At 47.1% G+C, this 14,269-nt stretch overlaps 8 protein-coding genes across 8 annotated transcripts; 4 read left to right on the top strand and 4 right to left on the bottom strand.

Moving 5' to 3' along the window:
- Positions 1 to 431: 431 nt before the first annotated feature.
- FPRO_07665 (putative beta transducin-like protein) lies at positions 432 to 2,063 on the top strand (the record flags this gene model as incomplete). The annotated part of the gene is made up of 1 exon (XM_031234253.1): positions 432 to 2,063. The coding sequence occupies one exon, from the start codon at positions 432 to 434 to the stop codon at positions 2,061 to 2,063; it is 1,632 nt and encodes a 543-aa protein (XP_031084009.1).
- A 27-nt stretch (positions 2,064 to 2,090) lies between these two features.
- On the bottom strand, positions 2,091 to 2,927 carry FPRO_07666 (uncharacterized protein; the record flags this gene model as incomplete). Its single annotated transcript, XM_031234252.1, has 1 exon — positions 2,091 to 2,927. One exon carries the CDS (start codon positions 2,925 to 2,927, stop codon positions 2,091 to 2,093), a length of 837 nt encoding a protein of 278 aa, XP_031084008.1.
- Positions 2,928 to 3,256: 329 nt separating this feature from the next.
- Positions 3,257 to 5,651, bottom strand: FPRO_07667 (uncharacterized protein; the record flags this gene model as incomplete). The annotated part of the gene is made up of 6 exons (XM_031234251.1): positions 3,257 to 3,721; positions 3,775 to 4,131; positions 4,179 to 4,438; positions 4,494 to 4,930; positions 4,980 to 5,510; positions 5,566 to 5,651. The coding sequence occupies 6 exons, from the start codon at positions 5,649 to 5,651 to the stop codon at positions 3,257 to 3,259; spliced, it is 2,136 nt and encodes a 711-aa protein (XP_031084007.1).
- Positions 5,652 to 6,203: 552 nt separating this feature from the next.
- FPRO_07668 (uncharacterized protein) lies at positions 6,204 to 7,295 on the bottom strand (the record flags this gene model as incomplete). Its single annotated transcript, XM_031234250.1, has 6 exons — positions 6,204 to 6,264; positions 6,314 to 6,436; positions 6,487 to 6,539; positions 6,592 to 6,649; positions 6,698 to 7,171; positions 7,228 to 7,295. 6 exons carry the CDS (start codon positions 7,293 to 7,295, stop codon positions 6,204 to 6,206), a joined length of 837 nt encoding a protein of 278 aa, XP_031084006.1.
- A 383-nt stretch (positions 7,296 to 7,678) lies between these two features.
- Positions 7,679 to 9,454, top strand: FPRO_07669 (uncharacterized protein; the record flags this gene model as incomplete). Its single annotated transcript, XM_031234248.1, has 7 exons — positions 7,679 to 7,856; positions 7,906 to 8,142; positions 8,191 to 8,616; positions 8,670 to 8,812; positions 8,862 to 9,037; positions 9,088 to 9,163; positions 9,212 to 9,454. 7 exons carry the CDS (start codon positions 7,679 to 7,681, stop codon positions 9,452 to 9,454), a joined length of 1,479 nt encoding a protein of 492 aa, XP_031084005.1.
- Positions 9,455 to 9,925: 471 nt separating this feature from the next.
- Positions 9,926 to 10,965, top strand: FPRO_07670 (uncharacterized protein; the record flags this gene model as incomplete). The annotated part of the gene is made up of 2 exons (XM_031234247.1): positions 9,926 to 10,605; positions 10,659 to 10,965. 2 exons carry the CDS (start codon positions 9,926 to 9,928, stop codon positions 10,963 to 10,965), a joined length of 987 nt encoding a protein of 328 aa, XP_031084004.1.
- Positions 10,966 to 11,390: 425 nt separating this feature from the next.
- Positions 11,391 to 11,980, top strand: FPRO_07671 (uncharacterized protein; the record flags this gene model as incomplete). The annotated part of the gene is made up of 2 exons (XM_031234246.1): positions 11,391 to 11,607; positions 11,658 to 11,980. The coding sequence occupies 2 exons, from the start codon at positions 11,391 to 11,393 to the stop codon at positions 11,978 to 11,980; spliced, it is 540 nt and encodes a 179-aa protein (XP_031084003.1).
- A 121-nt stretch (positions 11,981 to 12,101) lies between these two features.
- FPRO_07672 (uncharacterized protein) lies at positions 12,102 to 14,195 on the bottom strand (the record flags this gene model as incomplete). Its single annotated transcript, XM_031234245.1, has 2 exons — positions 12,102 to 14,051; positions 14,118 to 14,195. The coding sequence occupies 2 exons, from the start codon at positions 14,193 to 14,195 to the stop codon at positions 12,102 to 12,104; spliced, it is 2,028 nt and encodes a 675-aa protein (XP_031084002.1).
- Positions 14,196 to 14,269: the final 74 nt, after the last annotated feature.

The raw sequence follows: 14,269 nt of genomic DNA, 5'->3' as shown, positions 1-14,269 counted from the left end.
GGTCGAGCATCAAGCCAAAGATATATTGGGTGTGATGCAGATCCATCAGACCACCTCCCCACTCTCGCGGAGTATCGCTCCTAAGTGTACGGATACTCTGTATGCGCTAGGAAATTCCTTACTATACCCATGACAGAGACGGTCACCCAACTCCCGCGACTGCCTTCACGTCTATTTAGGATCATATCTCTGATATAACCTGGCAAAGGGAACTACTATTCCTTTTCTGTGTGGTGGTCATGTCCTGAGTCCCTCTAGCTTGGATGCGGAGAATTCCCCTGGTCGCCTATAAGTGGTATAGCCAATAGCCATCTTGCATAGCCACAGCACAGCGACCATGCGTCTATTTTCTGCAACCTTAGCCAGCTCCTCGAGCTGACTCCCATGATTTACCACCTTCCTTTTCCATATACATCAGAACAATTGACAATATGTATCTCATCAACGTTTCGACGTTGAAACTGGAAGAGTTCTATAGTAGTGTCCCCGAATATGCGATCTTATCGCATACATGGGGTCAAGCTAGTGAGGAGGTCCTCTTTCAAGAGATGCTTATCAATTCATCCGACATAAAGCTCAAAAAAGGGTTTAGAAAGATTGAACTATGCGCCAAGCAAGCTCAAAAAGACGGGCTCGACTACTGTTGGGTCGACACATGTTGCATTGACAAGTCCAGTAGTGCAGAACTCTCAGAAGCCATCAACTCCATGTTCTCTTGGTATCGAAACTCGGCTGTCTGCTATATATACCTTGAAGACGTGGTCTACGAGGAACATTCGGGTCAAGTTGACGAGTCTCTCGGAGAAGCACGGTGGTTTACACGGGGTTGGACATTACAAGAACTCTTGGCTCCTCGAGCTCGCCAATTCTTCGATGCAAACTGGACCATGATAGGAGAGATATCAAAGAACCGTTACAGAGAACACCTCGTTAATGGTTTCTTTCGTATGGATACGACTGCTGATGAAGAAGGAGATCCTCAAGAGCTTGAGGGCATGAGTCTGGCGAGTCAAGTAGCCCAAATCACTGGGATTCCCAGGAAGGTCCTTTATGTCGGCGATCTCGGATCCTTCTCGGCGGCTACAAGAATGTCATGGGCAGCAAGGCGACGAACAACTCGCATAGAAGACCAAGCATACTGCTTACTAGGCATCTTTGATGTTCATATGCCCCTCCTCTATGGTGAAGGTAATCATGCGTTTATACGACTGCAAGAGGAGATCGTCAAGAAACAGCCAGACCATACACTGTTCGCATGGCGCTCAGAACCAACTTCACCAACACCAACATTCAGCGGTCTTCTTGCTCCTTCACCAGGAAATTTCTACAGCGATCATTGCCGTGGTATTTTACCAAAGCAGGTCGACATACCATATGAAATGACGAACAAGGGCTTGCATTTACAAGTTCGTCTGGTTGAGCATAAACCGGGATCCGATGAGTTCTACGCCATTTTGGATATCACCCATCAGTCAGATCCAAAGAAAAATATATGGTATGGCATCAAGCTAGGGCGTTTGGACAGTTGTGGCCAATACGCTCGAATCAACACGGGAGAACAACTAGTTCGTGAGGTTGAAACGACACGTACACTTTCAATCAAGTCAACACATATTTATATTCAGCATTTCATTCGCCACAACTCTCCGCTATATGGCAGAAACAAACCCTCTACGGTTGTCCTCAGTTGCGCTATGGAGACGATGTCATTGACAATTCTCGAAGCATCAGGGTCCAAGAGCTGGAGTTCAGAATCACTTACGTTTCTCCCCTCTAAGGATGAACTCTTTTATGCCAGGCTTGCATTTCATTGCAAGCCAAACCTAAAAGGTTCGTCTCCACTGACTATTGGATGGATAGTCAGGAAGGATGATATAGAAGGTATCAAATCTCATCTTGCCATTCTCAAGGAGAAGAATGATTTATATCGACCGAATACTCTTTGGGAGAATGGCATTCGATCGGGAATGGTCAAGATATATCCTCAGTCGACATATCATATCCGTGATGGTGAAATGGTGGCTATGATGGCTCTTCATGATCAGATAATCCTCAAAAACTAAAGCTGGGTAGCTAAAACCCCAGTCCCTCTACTTCTGAGCTAGAAGAACCCAGCTCTCAAATCTGATTCCCCCGTGAGATCCTACTTCCTTCTTGAGTACCTCATCAACAGCCTCTGGCCACTTCTTCTCCTCCTCCCCACTATATCCCGCTCGAGCAGGACGCATCAGATCTCCAAGCATAAACTTTTTCAGTCCCTCTTCCAGTTCAGGCCCACTGACGACGATACTGTCCTCCACAAGTTTGAACTTGGAAGAGTCAAACCCAGCTTCGATCGTCGTCTTTTCCAGAACACCTGGTTCAAAGAACTCAGGATGGGGCATTTTCAGAGGTGCAAGGTCTGGTCGGACAATGGCTTGGGCAGCGTGGATGAGCTCACCAACACCGAAGCGTTTCCAGCAGGAGATGACAGCTAGCCCACCAGGCTGGAGCGTACGGTAGATCTCCTTGACGCCTTTTACGGGGTCGGCCAGCGTGTAAACACTGAAGTTGAGGATGCTGTGTGTGAAGTGCTGATCAGGAATTCCCTCTAGACTCTGCGAGTCAAGAACCTTCGCTTCAAGCTGTGGGAGCGAAGTAAAAAGATCTTTGGCGGCTTGGACCATTGGAGGTACATTATCCGTCACCAGTATCTGAGGCAGCTCATCAGCCGCGAGTCTGTCAACAAGAACCAAGGCTGCGATTCCCGGACCGGCAGCATTATCATGAACCACCGAGTCTTTGGTTATAGGTTTTGTGGCTTGAATACTATCAATGGCCAAGTCAAGGACACGGTACGTGCTTCTTCCGGTTTGTTGAAGATAATTTGCCGCAAAAGCAGAAAAGTACGAGGAAGAAGGGAGGTCTTTGCTTTGAGATACCGCCATTTTGAAAGTTTGATTTGTTGAGCTGTCGAGTTGTAATTTGAGATCACTGTAAGCTGACAATGTAAGCCTTTTTATACCAAGAATGGCTCTATGAGGTTGAGGGGTTGAAAGAGCCTTCAGTGGAGTCATGACAGCAGATAATAAGCACTAGGACTCTTTAACGCAATAAGCCGAACAGCGCGAGAAGAGCGAGAATAGGAGATATTTCCCGCCAGTGAAGTGAGATGTGAGAAGTGAGATGTGAACCCAATGGCCGAGGCTGCAGATATCACCATGCTACAAAGCTTTTGACTATGTTCCTTGGAATTTGCATTCTCGTGGATAGTTCATTAGAATATTATATCGATCTCTCCCAACGAGCCCGAATAAAAGTTCCCGCTGAAATGTTCAGGCCCTTCAGCTCCCTGTACCGAGTCCTGTTCTGGGCTTATGATGAAATTGTCATTGAAAAGTGAGGTTCCATCATTGGATATAAACTCCCCCAAAGAATGGAGATCTTTCCACGAGAAGCTGTTAAACGGATCAGAGTTCATATGCCCTTCACTTGATTCAGCTTGTGACTGTAAAGCTCCGTGGCTGGTCAAGGCCAAAGAGTCTGATCGTCCTTCAACTTCGGGGTTCCGTGATCTTGACTTTCCGAGCATCTTCAGCCACAGAAGCCTAAGAGACCTAGCGTAGCGCTGACCGAGACCTTGTTGGTTATTTGAAGTTTTTTGTAGACGGGAGATGGTCTCGTAGATGGCACGACGCACACCTCGTGCTTCGGACGGTTTGATGGCTCCGGCAAAAATGGCCTGCAGATGATTATTGTCAGACTTGCTCCCGAATGAATTGAAGATATGCTTACCTTGAAGAGAAATACTGCAGCGTAGATGACATAAAGATAGAACTTGAGTGGCATATACTTAAAAGCTTCAGTAGGGTCTATGAAGCTATTGAGCGTGCATAAGATAGAATTCGCAGCGTCGATAGACTCGTAAATGAACCTTGCATCTGGTGCAGCGGCAAGTTCCGAGAATAAAGGACCCGATGGTCTTTTCTTTGATCGTCGGACAATGCGATTTAAGTTTGCTTGAAAAGCAAACGCGTTGATGTATAGACGAAGAAAATCATATGAGAGCATAAGAGATGCTTTGACACGGGGTATGAAGCTGAGGCCACCCCAAGAGAGTTTCCATCTCCGGAGGACCGAGGAGAAGTCATCCTACATAGTTAGCTGTATAGCACCATGGATCGAGAAAGGCTGCTTACAATGTATCTCACATACTCTCCTCCTATGTATAGCTGCTCTCTATGACTTGTTGACGAATACAAGATATCATGTGCGTTACTGAATAACTGAGTAATTTCAAGATGTGCTTGAAATAGTAGAGCTAGGTTATCGTTGCCCAGCTTTTGTGTTTGGAGATATGGAAAGTCAGCAGCTCGAAGGTTCACGGATGGACCTGGACCACGAGACCAGAATCCTTTTCCGAGTCTTATTGAAACTTGGCGATCGCTCATATAGCAAGCTGCCTTCCCGTTAGTCACTTTTAAGCGCTGCATGGTGAAGATGAAGTTACTTACCAGCCCAAGCTATTCGCTTTCTACTAAGATGATCCGGTGCACCTTCAACTCTCTGCACAAGACCAGTCTGCTCGAGGTTCTGCAGATATGCAAGACGAATAGCAACACCAACCAGCATCCACGATCCCTGGTCCTCTTTGCCGCACCCGATCATGAGGTTCTCCTCGAGTGGCTGAGGTGCCCACTCGGCGAGTATCAATAACGCTTCGACTGCACCGACGGTAGTAGAGCCGGTGTATATCAGCTTGGAGATTTGAGTCTCCATATGTCTCGCACAGGAATTATGGGCCCTGGACCACGAGGGATCATCTTTTGTGGCGACGGTGAGGATGGCTGTGATGAGATATGGTTCGTGCTCGATGAGTTCTAGGATACGGCTGGAGTCGAAGACTGCGCTGTAGGCGATAGGGAAGAAGATATGAAAGTTGTCATGGTAGCTTTCCTAGGTTAGTCTGGATCTTAGAGTATGTGTGTAGAGGAGCTTACTGTTCGATGAGAAAGGATGCCTCAGAAAGTGTCAATGCTCCAGAAGTAACAGGAGGATAGTCACAAACACCCTGGGATATGTTTGCCATCCTTGTAGAGTTTTCAGGGTCACCTTCAGCATCTTGTGTTTGTGCGTGTCCCTCGGGTTCCATATCAGCCACATGGGCCAACAGATCCAAAGCATCAGACGGATTTAAAAGATCCGATGACGTGAAGTGGCCCTTGAGTCGCACCGCATCACCTGTGGGCTCTTCATCATCCTCAGACTGTTGATCTAGAGGTGACCCAAGATTAGATGATAACCATTCACTATGTTGGTCTGGTTCACGGGGTTCTTGTGCTGGCGCTGAATTCATTCGGTTGATTGGTCTGCTTGGCGATGCTTGATGGGTATCCTTTGTTGATCTAGAGTAACCGAGACGCTGGCCTTTGATACGACGACCACCGCGTCGAGATGTAGCGAGGATACATTCTTGATTTTTCTCGATGCATCGCCGACATGGAGGATCTCCAGGTACACCACTAGAGTCACTTCTCACACGTCAATTGATTTCTTCAGCCAGAGTCGGCAATCGGCATGACTTACAGGTCACATCGGGTCTTACGAGATCTGCAGCTCACGCAGGCTCTCGAAACCCTCTTCTCGGTCTCTGGTACCGTCGGCGGTGTCATCATGCGTGGGATGGTTTTCAAACACCGAGGGGAGAGGAGAGGGGGAACGCGGCATTTGAATATGATGAGGGTCTTGGTTAACTAATCATACGACGACATCGGCCTAGGAGGCCTAGAATGGCATGGCTTGGGTTAAGCTTTGAGCTATGGACATGTACCGATGTCACAGGACTTGAAGATACTGAGCTACAACGGAATATTCCGCTAAAGGACGTGACTAGGGGGTCTAGATTCTAGAAAATGGCATGGAAGCTGAGAATTATTGGTGATGGCTATTGAAGCTGAAGGCCCCGGCCTTTGAATCGTATCACACTAAAGCACTAAATCGCGAGCTTCTCCAAGGGAATGGGTCGCCTAAGAAATAATTTGTGGATTTTACATTTGCCCCGACTTTAAACACATGATATTAACGAGGGATCGGGAATGAGAGGATATCTTGCAGCCAAAATGTCTTGATTCTAATCTATACGAATTACACTGTAAGAAATATCTATTTTCAATTCTAGTTAACTTTAGTTGATCCAGTTGCTGGTGAAGTCAGAGTCTAGTGACCTATTTCAAACCACCACTAAGCAGAATATCCTGTCCAGTCATGTATCCATTTCTTGCCAACCTATGACACGTATTAGACAATGAAAATAAGTGAGTTCAACGGGACTTACATGATGATCGCTTCACAAACTTCATTGGGTGAGCCGAGACGATGGACTGGAATAGATGCAGCAATGGCAAGGCCAGGATCAGTCTTTTTCAGCTCGTCCAAGTCACATCCTTTATTCCAGGTTCTACGACCAATATTAGCTAAGCCAATGTTGGATTAACGGGAAGATCTTACTCTGAGATGGGCGGTGGGATCATGCCCGTTGAGCCAATCATAGCTGGCGAGACCTACATAAACCGTTAGTTTCACAGAGTTTGATAGATGGCTCGAAGAACTTACGATATTGACTGTAACGCCTTCAGGTGCCAACAAAGTGGCCAAATTCTGACCCATTGAACTATGACTTGTCAGCGTGTGACCACACGAAATCTTCTGTGTTACTCACGTCAAAGCACCTTTCGAAGCAGCATAATGGCATCCATTCAACCCGCTTCCACGAGCAGCAATACTTCCAACCAGTATAACTCGCCCCCAGCCTTGCTGTCTCATCCCAGCAAGACAAGCTTTGGTAACGACAAACTGACTTCGGCTGTTGACCTCCATCATCTCATCCCAATCATCCTCTCCAATCTCCGCAACATCACGGATTCGTCTTCCCAAGCCAGCATTTGCCACTAGGATGGAAACTGTCTTGTGTTTAGATGAGACAACATCTTGGCTCAATAAGCTTGAAACCAAAGCTCTTGTCGACTCTCGTTGTGAAAGATCTGCATGCACAGGCACAAACAGCTGAGACGGGTATGTCTCACTCAGCTCTTGTGCAAGCTTGTCTGCCTTTTCTTTACTAGAAGAATAATGCAGACCAACATCACATCCTTGAGCAGCAAAGGCTCTCGCAACAGCGGAACCTATTCCGCCACTACAAATCGTTAGTCTGGCTGACAATACACCTCCGACAAAATGGCAAAAACTCACCTTGAACCCGTCACCAAAGCCAATCGGCCTTTGAGGTTGTTGTCTATCGTCTGCAATCGAAGCGTCATCCTTGTATGGTTCCAAACTTGTTTACGCAAATCATGCAAGTGCTCGTTATTGACTTTACTTGCTCATCTTATAAAGGGCGAGAAGCTAAAACTTAGCTCTGCCGCTATTCCGAAGCCATTTACCATCGGCGACTCCTTTTTTCAAACACCGACGGCTATTGAAATTAGCTCTAACTAATGGATCCTGGAGAAAGAGTCACTAGCCATTTCCCCCGCAAACATGGGGTCCCCATGGAGTAGAGTCGTATTAAGCTTGAGAATGTGGGTTGGTCTTTATTAACCCATCCTCCGTCTCTACTTTTTGGATTTAATTTTCGTTCTCCACGATACAAGGCATATCAAACACTCTATTTCATTGTTCTTTAGTCGATCAACTGTTCATCATGGAGTTGCAGGGCCAGAGCCTCATTTTGACCGTTAGTGTCTTGACGTCGTTGGGCTTTATGCTCATCGGTTATGATAATGGCCTCATGGGAGGTCTCGTCAACACTACGGCTTTCAAAGACACTTTTGATAGTCCCGATTCTGACATGATCGGCGTCATTGTCGCCATTTACGAGAGTAAGTTCCACTTCGCCAATGCACTATGTTGGTCACTGACAGTTACTAGTTGGATGTTTCTTTGGTGCCGTCTTCTCCTCTATCTGGGGTGAGAAGCTCGGCCGTCGACGCTCTGTTTTCGTCGGTTGCGTGTTCTTGATCATCGGTGCCGTTCTCCAAGCCGCTTCTTATACACGAGCTATGATGATCGTTGGTCGTATCGTCGCGGGCGTTGGCATGGGTACTGTCAACTCTACTGTTCCTGTCATGCAGGCTGAGTTTAGTCCCAAGTCAAGTCGTGGTATCTGTACGTCTGGTCCCTGACCATGAGAAATCACCCCCTAATATCATATAGTTGTCTGCGCTCAGCTTTCGACTCTCAACTTCGGTATCTTCCTCGTTTACTGGATCGATTATGCCCTATCATCCCACACCGGCAGCTATGCTTGGCGTGTTCCTGTCATTCTTCAGTGTGTTCCTATTCTGGCTATCATGGGTCTCCTGTTTGTGATTCCAGAAACACCACGTTGGTTGGCAGCACACGACAGGCCTGAGGAGTGCCTTAAAGTCCTTGCTCGAATCCAGGGCACTTCTACTGATGATCCTCAAGTTCAAGTTCTTCATAGTGTCATCACTCAGACTGTCGCATATGAGACATCTATTGGTGCAGGTTCCTGGAAGGACCTTCTCAAGGAAGATAGCATCAAGTCTCGCAAGCGACTTCTTTTGGCCTGTTTCCTTCAGGCAGCGCAGCAGCTCGGAGGAATTAACGCCATCATTTGTACGTTTAGGCCCTTCTTTATCGTGCTAATGAGATATGCTGATGATCTGTAGACTACTCAAGCACCCTCTTTGAGAAGAGTGTCGGTTTCTCTGCTCACATGTCAGCCCTCATGTCAGGTTTCCTCCAGACCTGGTTCTTTGTTGCCTCTTTCATTCCTTGGGTCTTGATTGATCGCATTGGACGAAGACCTCTTGTAAGTATAGTGAAATACTCTCCTTATACACTAAGCTAACTTGATAAAGCTCCTATCCATGATCAGTGTCATGGCTGCTACTATGGCTGTCCAGGCAGGTTTGATCTACCAGGTCGAGAACAACACTTCTACAGCACACGCCGCGGGTATTGCAGCTGCAGCTATGTTGTTTGTCTTCCAGGGTGCCTTTACCATTGGTTTCCAGGCCACAGTCTGGGTCTATCCGTAAGTAATGCCCATATCAAGTTTTATGTTTCAATACTGACAGGCTACAGCTCTGAGATCCTTCCTCTTCGCCTCAGACAGCGTGGTTCTTCCATCTCTACCGCTGCTAACTGGATTTTCAACTATGTATGTCACCCCTTTCCCCAACACAGAGCTCTGCTAATTCTTTTCCAGATGATTGTTCAAATCACTCCCATCTCCATTGATAACATTGGCTGGAGGACATATATCATCTTTGCAGTCCTGAACAGTCTCTGGGTTCCTGTCATCTTCCTCTTCTTCCCCGAAACCAAGGGTCTCGAGTTGGAGGATGTTGACCACCTCTTTGGTGGAGAGGACATTATCAGCCAGGTTGATGAGAAGACCAATGCTGCTGTTGTTATGATGGAGACTGTTGGCAACAAGACTGCCGCTTAATCTACTCAGAATTACTATTGAGAGTTGAGAGTTGAGGATGTACTATTCATGAGTTGTAAAATAGTCTTGAAGATTTAGTTGACGGCTCCAGAGAGGATAAAGGAGCGAATAGTAATCAATGTCATTGATACATCTTCAATGATGTCATTGGAAAGCTACATGAATAGCACTTACTGCCAAATAATGCTTGATTGGGCGTCTTATCGGTCATATGCACAGAGTTTACGTATTCTCACTGCGTGGCTTCGGCATATGAGCCACCCGCTGCAGACATTTCCGCATTGGGAACTGAATCAAGTTCAGCATTAGCCGCTGCGGGGTAACGGCACGTAACTCAGCTCGACCTCCAAATTCCAGGGCCCGATGCCCCAATATTTGTTGTGTTATGCCATCCTCTTCTTCAATATCCCGCTTGTCTAGCTACCCCAGCACTTCAACCTCGGCATACAACCCTGACTACCACTCGGCACGATGTCATTCAAGATTTACAACGAAGGTGCCAGTGCCATCTTTGGTGCTTCTTCAACAGTCGAGGTGATTCACGAGAATGACCAATATCCCTTCGCCCACGAAGCTGGCGTCTTCATTCCAGAAGAAAATGCCCTGTTCATCACGAGCAACCAATTTCCGGACCCTAAGACCGGCCAGAAGACGATCAAAATAAGCAAAGTTCAACTTTCCCCCGATGGGAAGTTCATCGGCTGCGAAGAGGTCAACGCGCCTGATGTTATCATGGCCAATGGTGGTGTGAACTACAACGGCGGCGTGCTATTCTGCTCGCAAGGATCCCTGACTACACCAGGTGGTCTTGTATTTATGCAGCCTATCGCACCTTACAGATGCGCAGCGATTGTTACGTCGTTCTACGGGCGAGACTTCAATTCTCTGAATGACGTGGTTGTTCATTCTGATGGCTCTATATGGTTCACAGATCCAATTTATGGATATGAGCAGGGTATAAGGCCAACCCCCCAACTACGAAACCAAGTCTATCGATATAATCCCAAAGACGAGTCAATTCGAGTTGTTGCAGATGGATTTGGCAGACCAAACGGTATCTCATTCAGTCCTGATGAGAAGGTCGTCTACATCACTGATACGGACTGGATTCATGGCGATGGAACTACTGATGACACCCGAGCGAGGACCATGTAAGTCGCCCGACGTCAAAGTATCACCGAGACAACCTACTAATAATCCACAGCTATGCTTTTGACATATCAACCATCTCAGGTGAACCATTCCTCACAAACAAAAGAGTGTTCGCCATGGCAGACACCGGAATCCCCGACGGCATCAAATTGGATACAAAGGGCAACGTTTACAGTGGCTGTGGCGATGGCGTAAATGTCTGGTCACCAGGCGGCGTCTTGCTTGGTAAAATCCTTATTTCTGGAGGTGTTGCGAACTTCTGTTTTGGCAGAAACGGGGAGTTGTTTATGCTGAACGAGCACAAGATTTGGAGAGCTCAGCTAGCCAGCGGCGTCAAGGGGGCGCTGCTCGGCATTTGAAGACATGTTTACTTGGGGGGACTAACGGCCACAAAACTGTATTCATTATTTTTATCACTATTAATATCACGGCAAATGATTCTTCATGCCACGTGCTCGCGTGCCGATAGAAGCTTGACTATTTATGAGGTATTTGCCGTTTGCCGATCTTCGGCCTCTGCCCCGGCATCTGAAGCTAAAGCCGGCCGTTCCCTAAACAGTCTCAGTAAATCACGAGAGCAAAAGTCTATAGCGAATACCTCGGCTCTTAAATCATACGGCAATTGAAGTTCGGTAAATGATATACCTATAGATTCTTACCCCAAGTCACTGCTCTTCATACGCCGTCGCCCATTTAACCTACCCCAACAAGCTAAGAACATCGCGGGGAGATCCAAGTTATTCTTCCAGAATCAATCTACTACCACATACACACACACATAACCATGTCTTCCCAAACGAAAAAACAGCCCAGCAAGGCTCGAGTCCGCAAATCAAGAAGCACAACGACCAAACAGCTAAAGCCCAAGAGCACAGCGCCATCATCATGTCTATTCTGTCTCCGAAACCGCAGAAGATGTGTACGAGTAAACGGACAAGCACAGTGCTCTGAATGCACGGCTTTATGCCAGACTTGCCACTGGCCGAATGCGCAACAGAACCGTGAGTCGGCAACATCAGATCTCTTGTGACTCTTCTAATATCAATGGCAGTTCATCAACTATTGCACGAGAAACAACAACTATATCTTCAACGGCGGTCGCTATCAAAAAGCCTACTAGAAGGCGTCAGAGACATGGAGTTCTGCTCATCGACGATAGAAACACAACGAACTTTGAAGAGGTTACTGGACGATATGGTTAATGTGGAACAAAGGGCATTCCAGCTTGAGTCGGAGGAGTCAAGACTTTGGGGGCTGAGGCTCAGGGCCCAAGACAGCGATGATATAGATTCGGAGGACTCGTGTTCAAGTGGGATTCTGTCTGAGCCATCTCAGAGTCTGGATTATAACTTTGCTTTTCCATGGTTAGATTAATATCAAGATGTCTACAAATGGGTGGCATACATCAACATAATTTTATAATTCAACAAGTTCAGAACAATGATCTAAGAACAGGAAATAACTGAGGGCATTGAACGAGGTCGAGAGCAATGGATCAAGAGCTAAACTCCTGGAAAAGAGTCCGATCACCCCTCATTTGACCAGGATCCGCTCCAAACGTCTCTTGTGCACTGTACCAAGGAGTATCCCCTGCCCCAGGCCTCAAGAAGGTACCACTGCTAATCGCCTCAAAGTTGGTAATTCCAGCGACATCGGGACCGGAAAGCCCGTAGATATCAGTAGCTTCGGGGCGACTACTGATTTCCCATACTCCGATATCTGGCTGATTGGCAAATGGAGTTGGTATCGGAGTGGTGGCGTCATCAACTTGTGTCAAGACACCAGAATGAATTGTGGTGGATTCGTTCTGGCCAGACCCGAAGCCCCTCGAATCAAATTCGGATAGATTACCAGGTATGCCTCTCTCCAAAGTCGAAATGGACTGTGCATGATCGACTGTTATTTGGTCAGAAGCTAGACAGGCGTTCATCCCAATGACATTGGGATTAAGGACGCCTAGAATCTCTGGTACTAGTCTTTCAAGAACAAGCTCATCAATCCTTTGCCATAAACTATCAACACAATGTTCAAGCTGAGACTCCTGTATCGTTCCGCGAATGCGGTGCTTCACAGATGGCTGACAAACGAATTCGTCAATTCCACAAAGAAATAGCGCCACCTCATGATCGAGGTAAGGGCTTGATGGGATCGGCTCCTGGGGAAATATAATCTTGAAAAGTCTCTCCCATTTCTCCTTTTGAGACAATCTAGCGCCAGGTCTTTCTTTGATCGCAGCTTGCATATCAACCGTAATCAGTCCTGCCGTTGGACGTGACGAAAGACCGGACATTTCGATGCATGGGTGAGGAGGGATGACCTTCGTGTCTTCTGAGGGCCTCATGAAGCACTTAGGGCAGTGATTAAGGAAGTGTTTCTCCTGGATATGCTTTTTGAGGCCATGCATATCCCTGAGCTTCTTGATACAAGAGTGTCTGTACTCCCTGGGATTCCATTTCATGAATGGACAAGCCAAAAAGAGGATTTCTTCGACAGGTGTGTCAGTTTCGGACGGGCTTTGCCTATTGCCACTAGACTCCTCATCCTCACTTTCTCCATCTCCATCTATAGCCTGACCTTTGCGGCTTCCAGGCTTGGCACCTTTCCGTTTAATTGAAGCCCGACTGCTCTTGGTCGAAGTACTGGAGCTTTTATCAGCCAGCTTGCGTTTTGCTGCGAGAGACTGTTTCTGTGGCGCATAGGATCTGCAGTAGTAGTCGACGAGTATTTCCACTATGTTGTTGACGGTCTTCTGTAAGGCAATTTCCACTTGAGCAGGCAAACCTGCTTCAATGAATTCTCCCTTGAAAGTGGTTACAGATAGTGAGATATCGGTTGAAACCGACAATATTTCTGATGCTACCTCCAGTTTCTCGGGGAGGTTGTTATCATCCCAATGTTTGTCTGAATTGACAAAACTTCCAACTCCAAGGATTGCAGATATCTGAGACCTTTCATGTCCACAGTCCGGCTCTCTTATTTGAGGTACAGACCACTGAGATAACGAAAGTCCACGCTCTGAGCTAGGGCCGCCTCTCGAAAGTTGGCCATCGCGTGTTTCGGGCAGTTCCAGTGGCTGACCATCAAACAATAGGTGAGAGTCATGCCATGAAAACTCAGGGATCCATGACAAGGACTTTTTGACCTTTGGATGATCAATTAGACTCTGTATATCCTCCTCGCGGTGCAAATTGCTTGCATGTGAGACGCTGTGGGCTGGGGCAGTGTAGGAAGGTCCTGACTGCGAAGGTTCAGAAGATGGCATTGCCTCTGTAGGTCTTGCCTGGATCATTCCCAATGGATACAACGACGGTACACCTGTTTGTGGAGCATTGTTCTCCACCTGTTCCCAGGTAAAACCAGTGTATGGGTCACCTTGGCCATCACCTATGCCGAAGAGTGAAACTTCCTCAGGGTTAGCCACACCGGTACGGGCCGCCTCCAGGGTCTGATCTCAATATATCAGTATCATTGAATTTCGCACTGAGGCGTGGCCTATATGGAAGCAACTCACTTTTAGCGACGACTTTGTTGGGGGTGCATCACCAGTACCAGCACCGCCAGGGTTGATGGAATCCACCGAGTCAGACATACTATAGGAACCTCAATATGGACGTTCAAGGCACGATAGATGTAGTTAATCCAGGGAAAAGCATAATTAAAAGA

Source organism: Fusarium proliferatum (assembly GCF_900067095.1).
Source record: "Fusarium proliferatum ET1 genome assembly, contig: FPRO_scaffold007, whole genome shotgun sequence".
Taxonomy (NCBI): Eukaryota; Fungi; Ascomycota; class Sordariomycetes; order Hypocreales; family Nectriaceae; genus Fusarium; species Fusarium proliferatum.
This window is presented reverse-complemented; position numbering and strand designations above follow the sequence as displayed.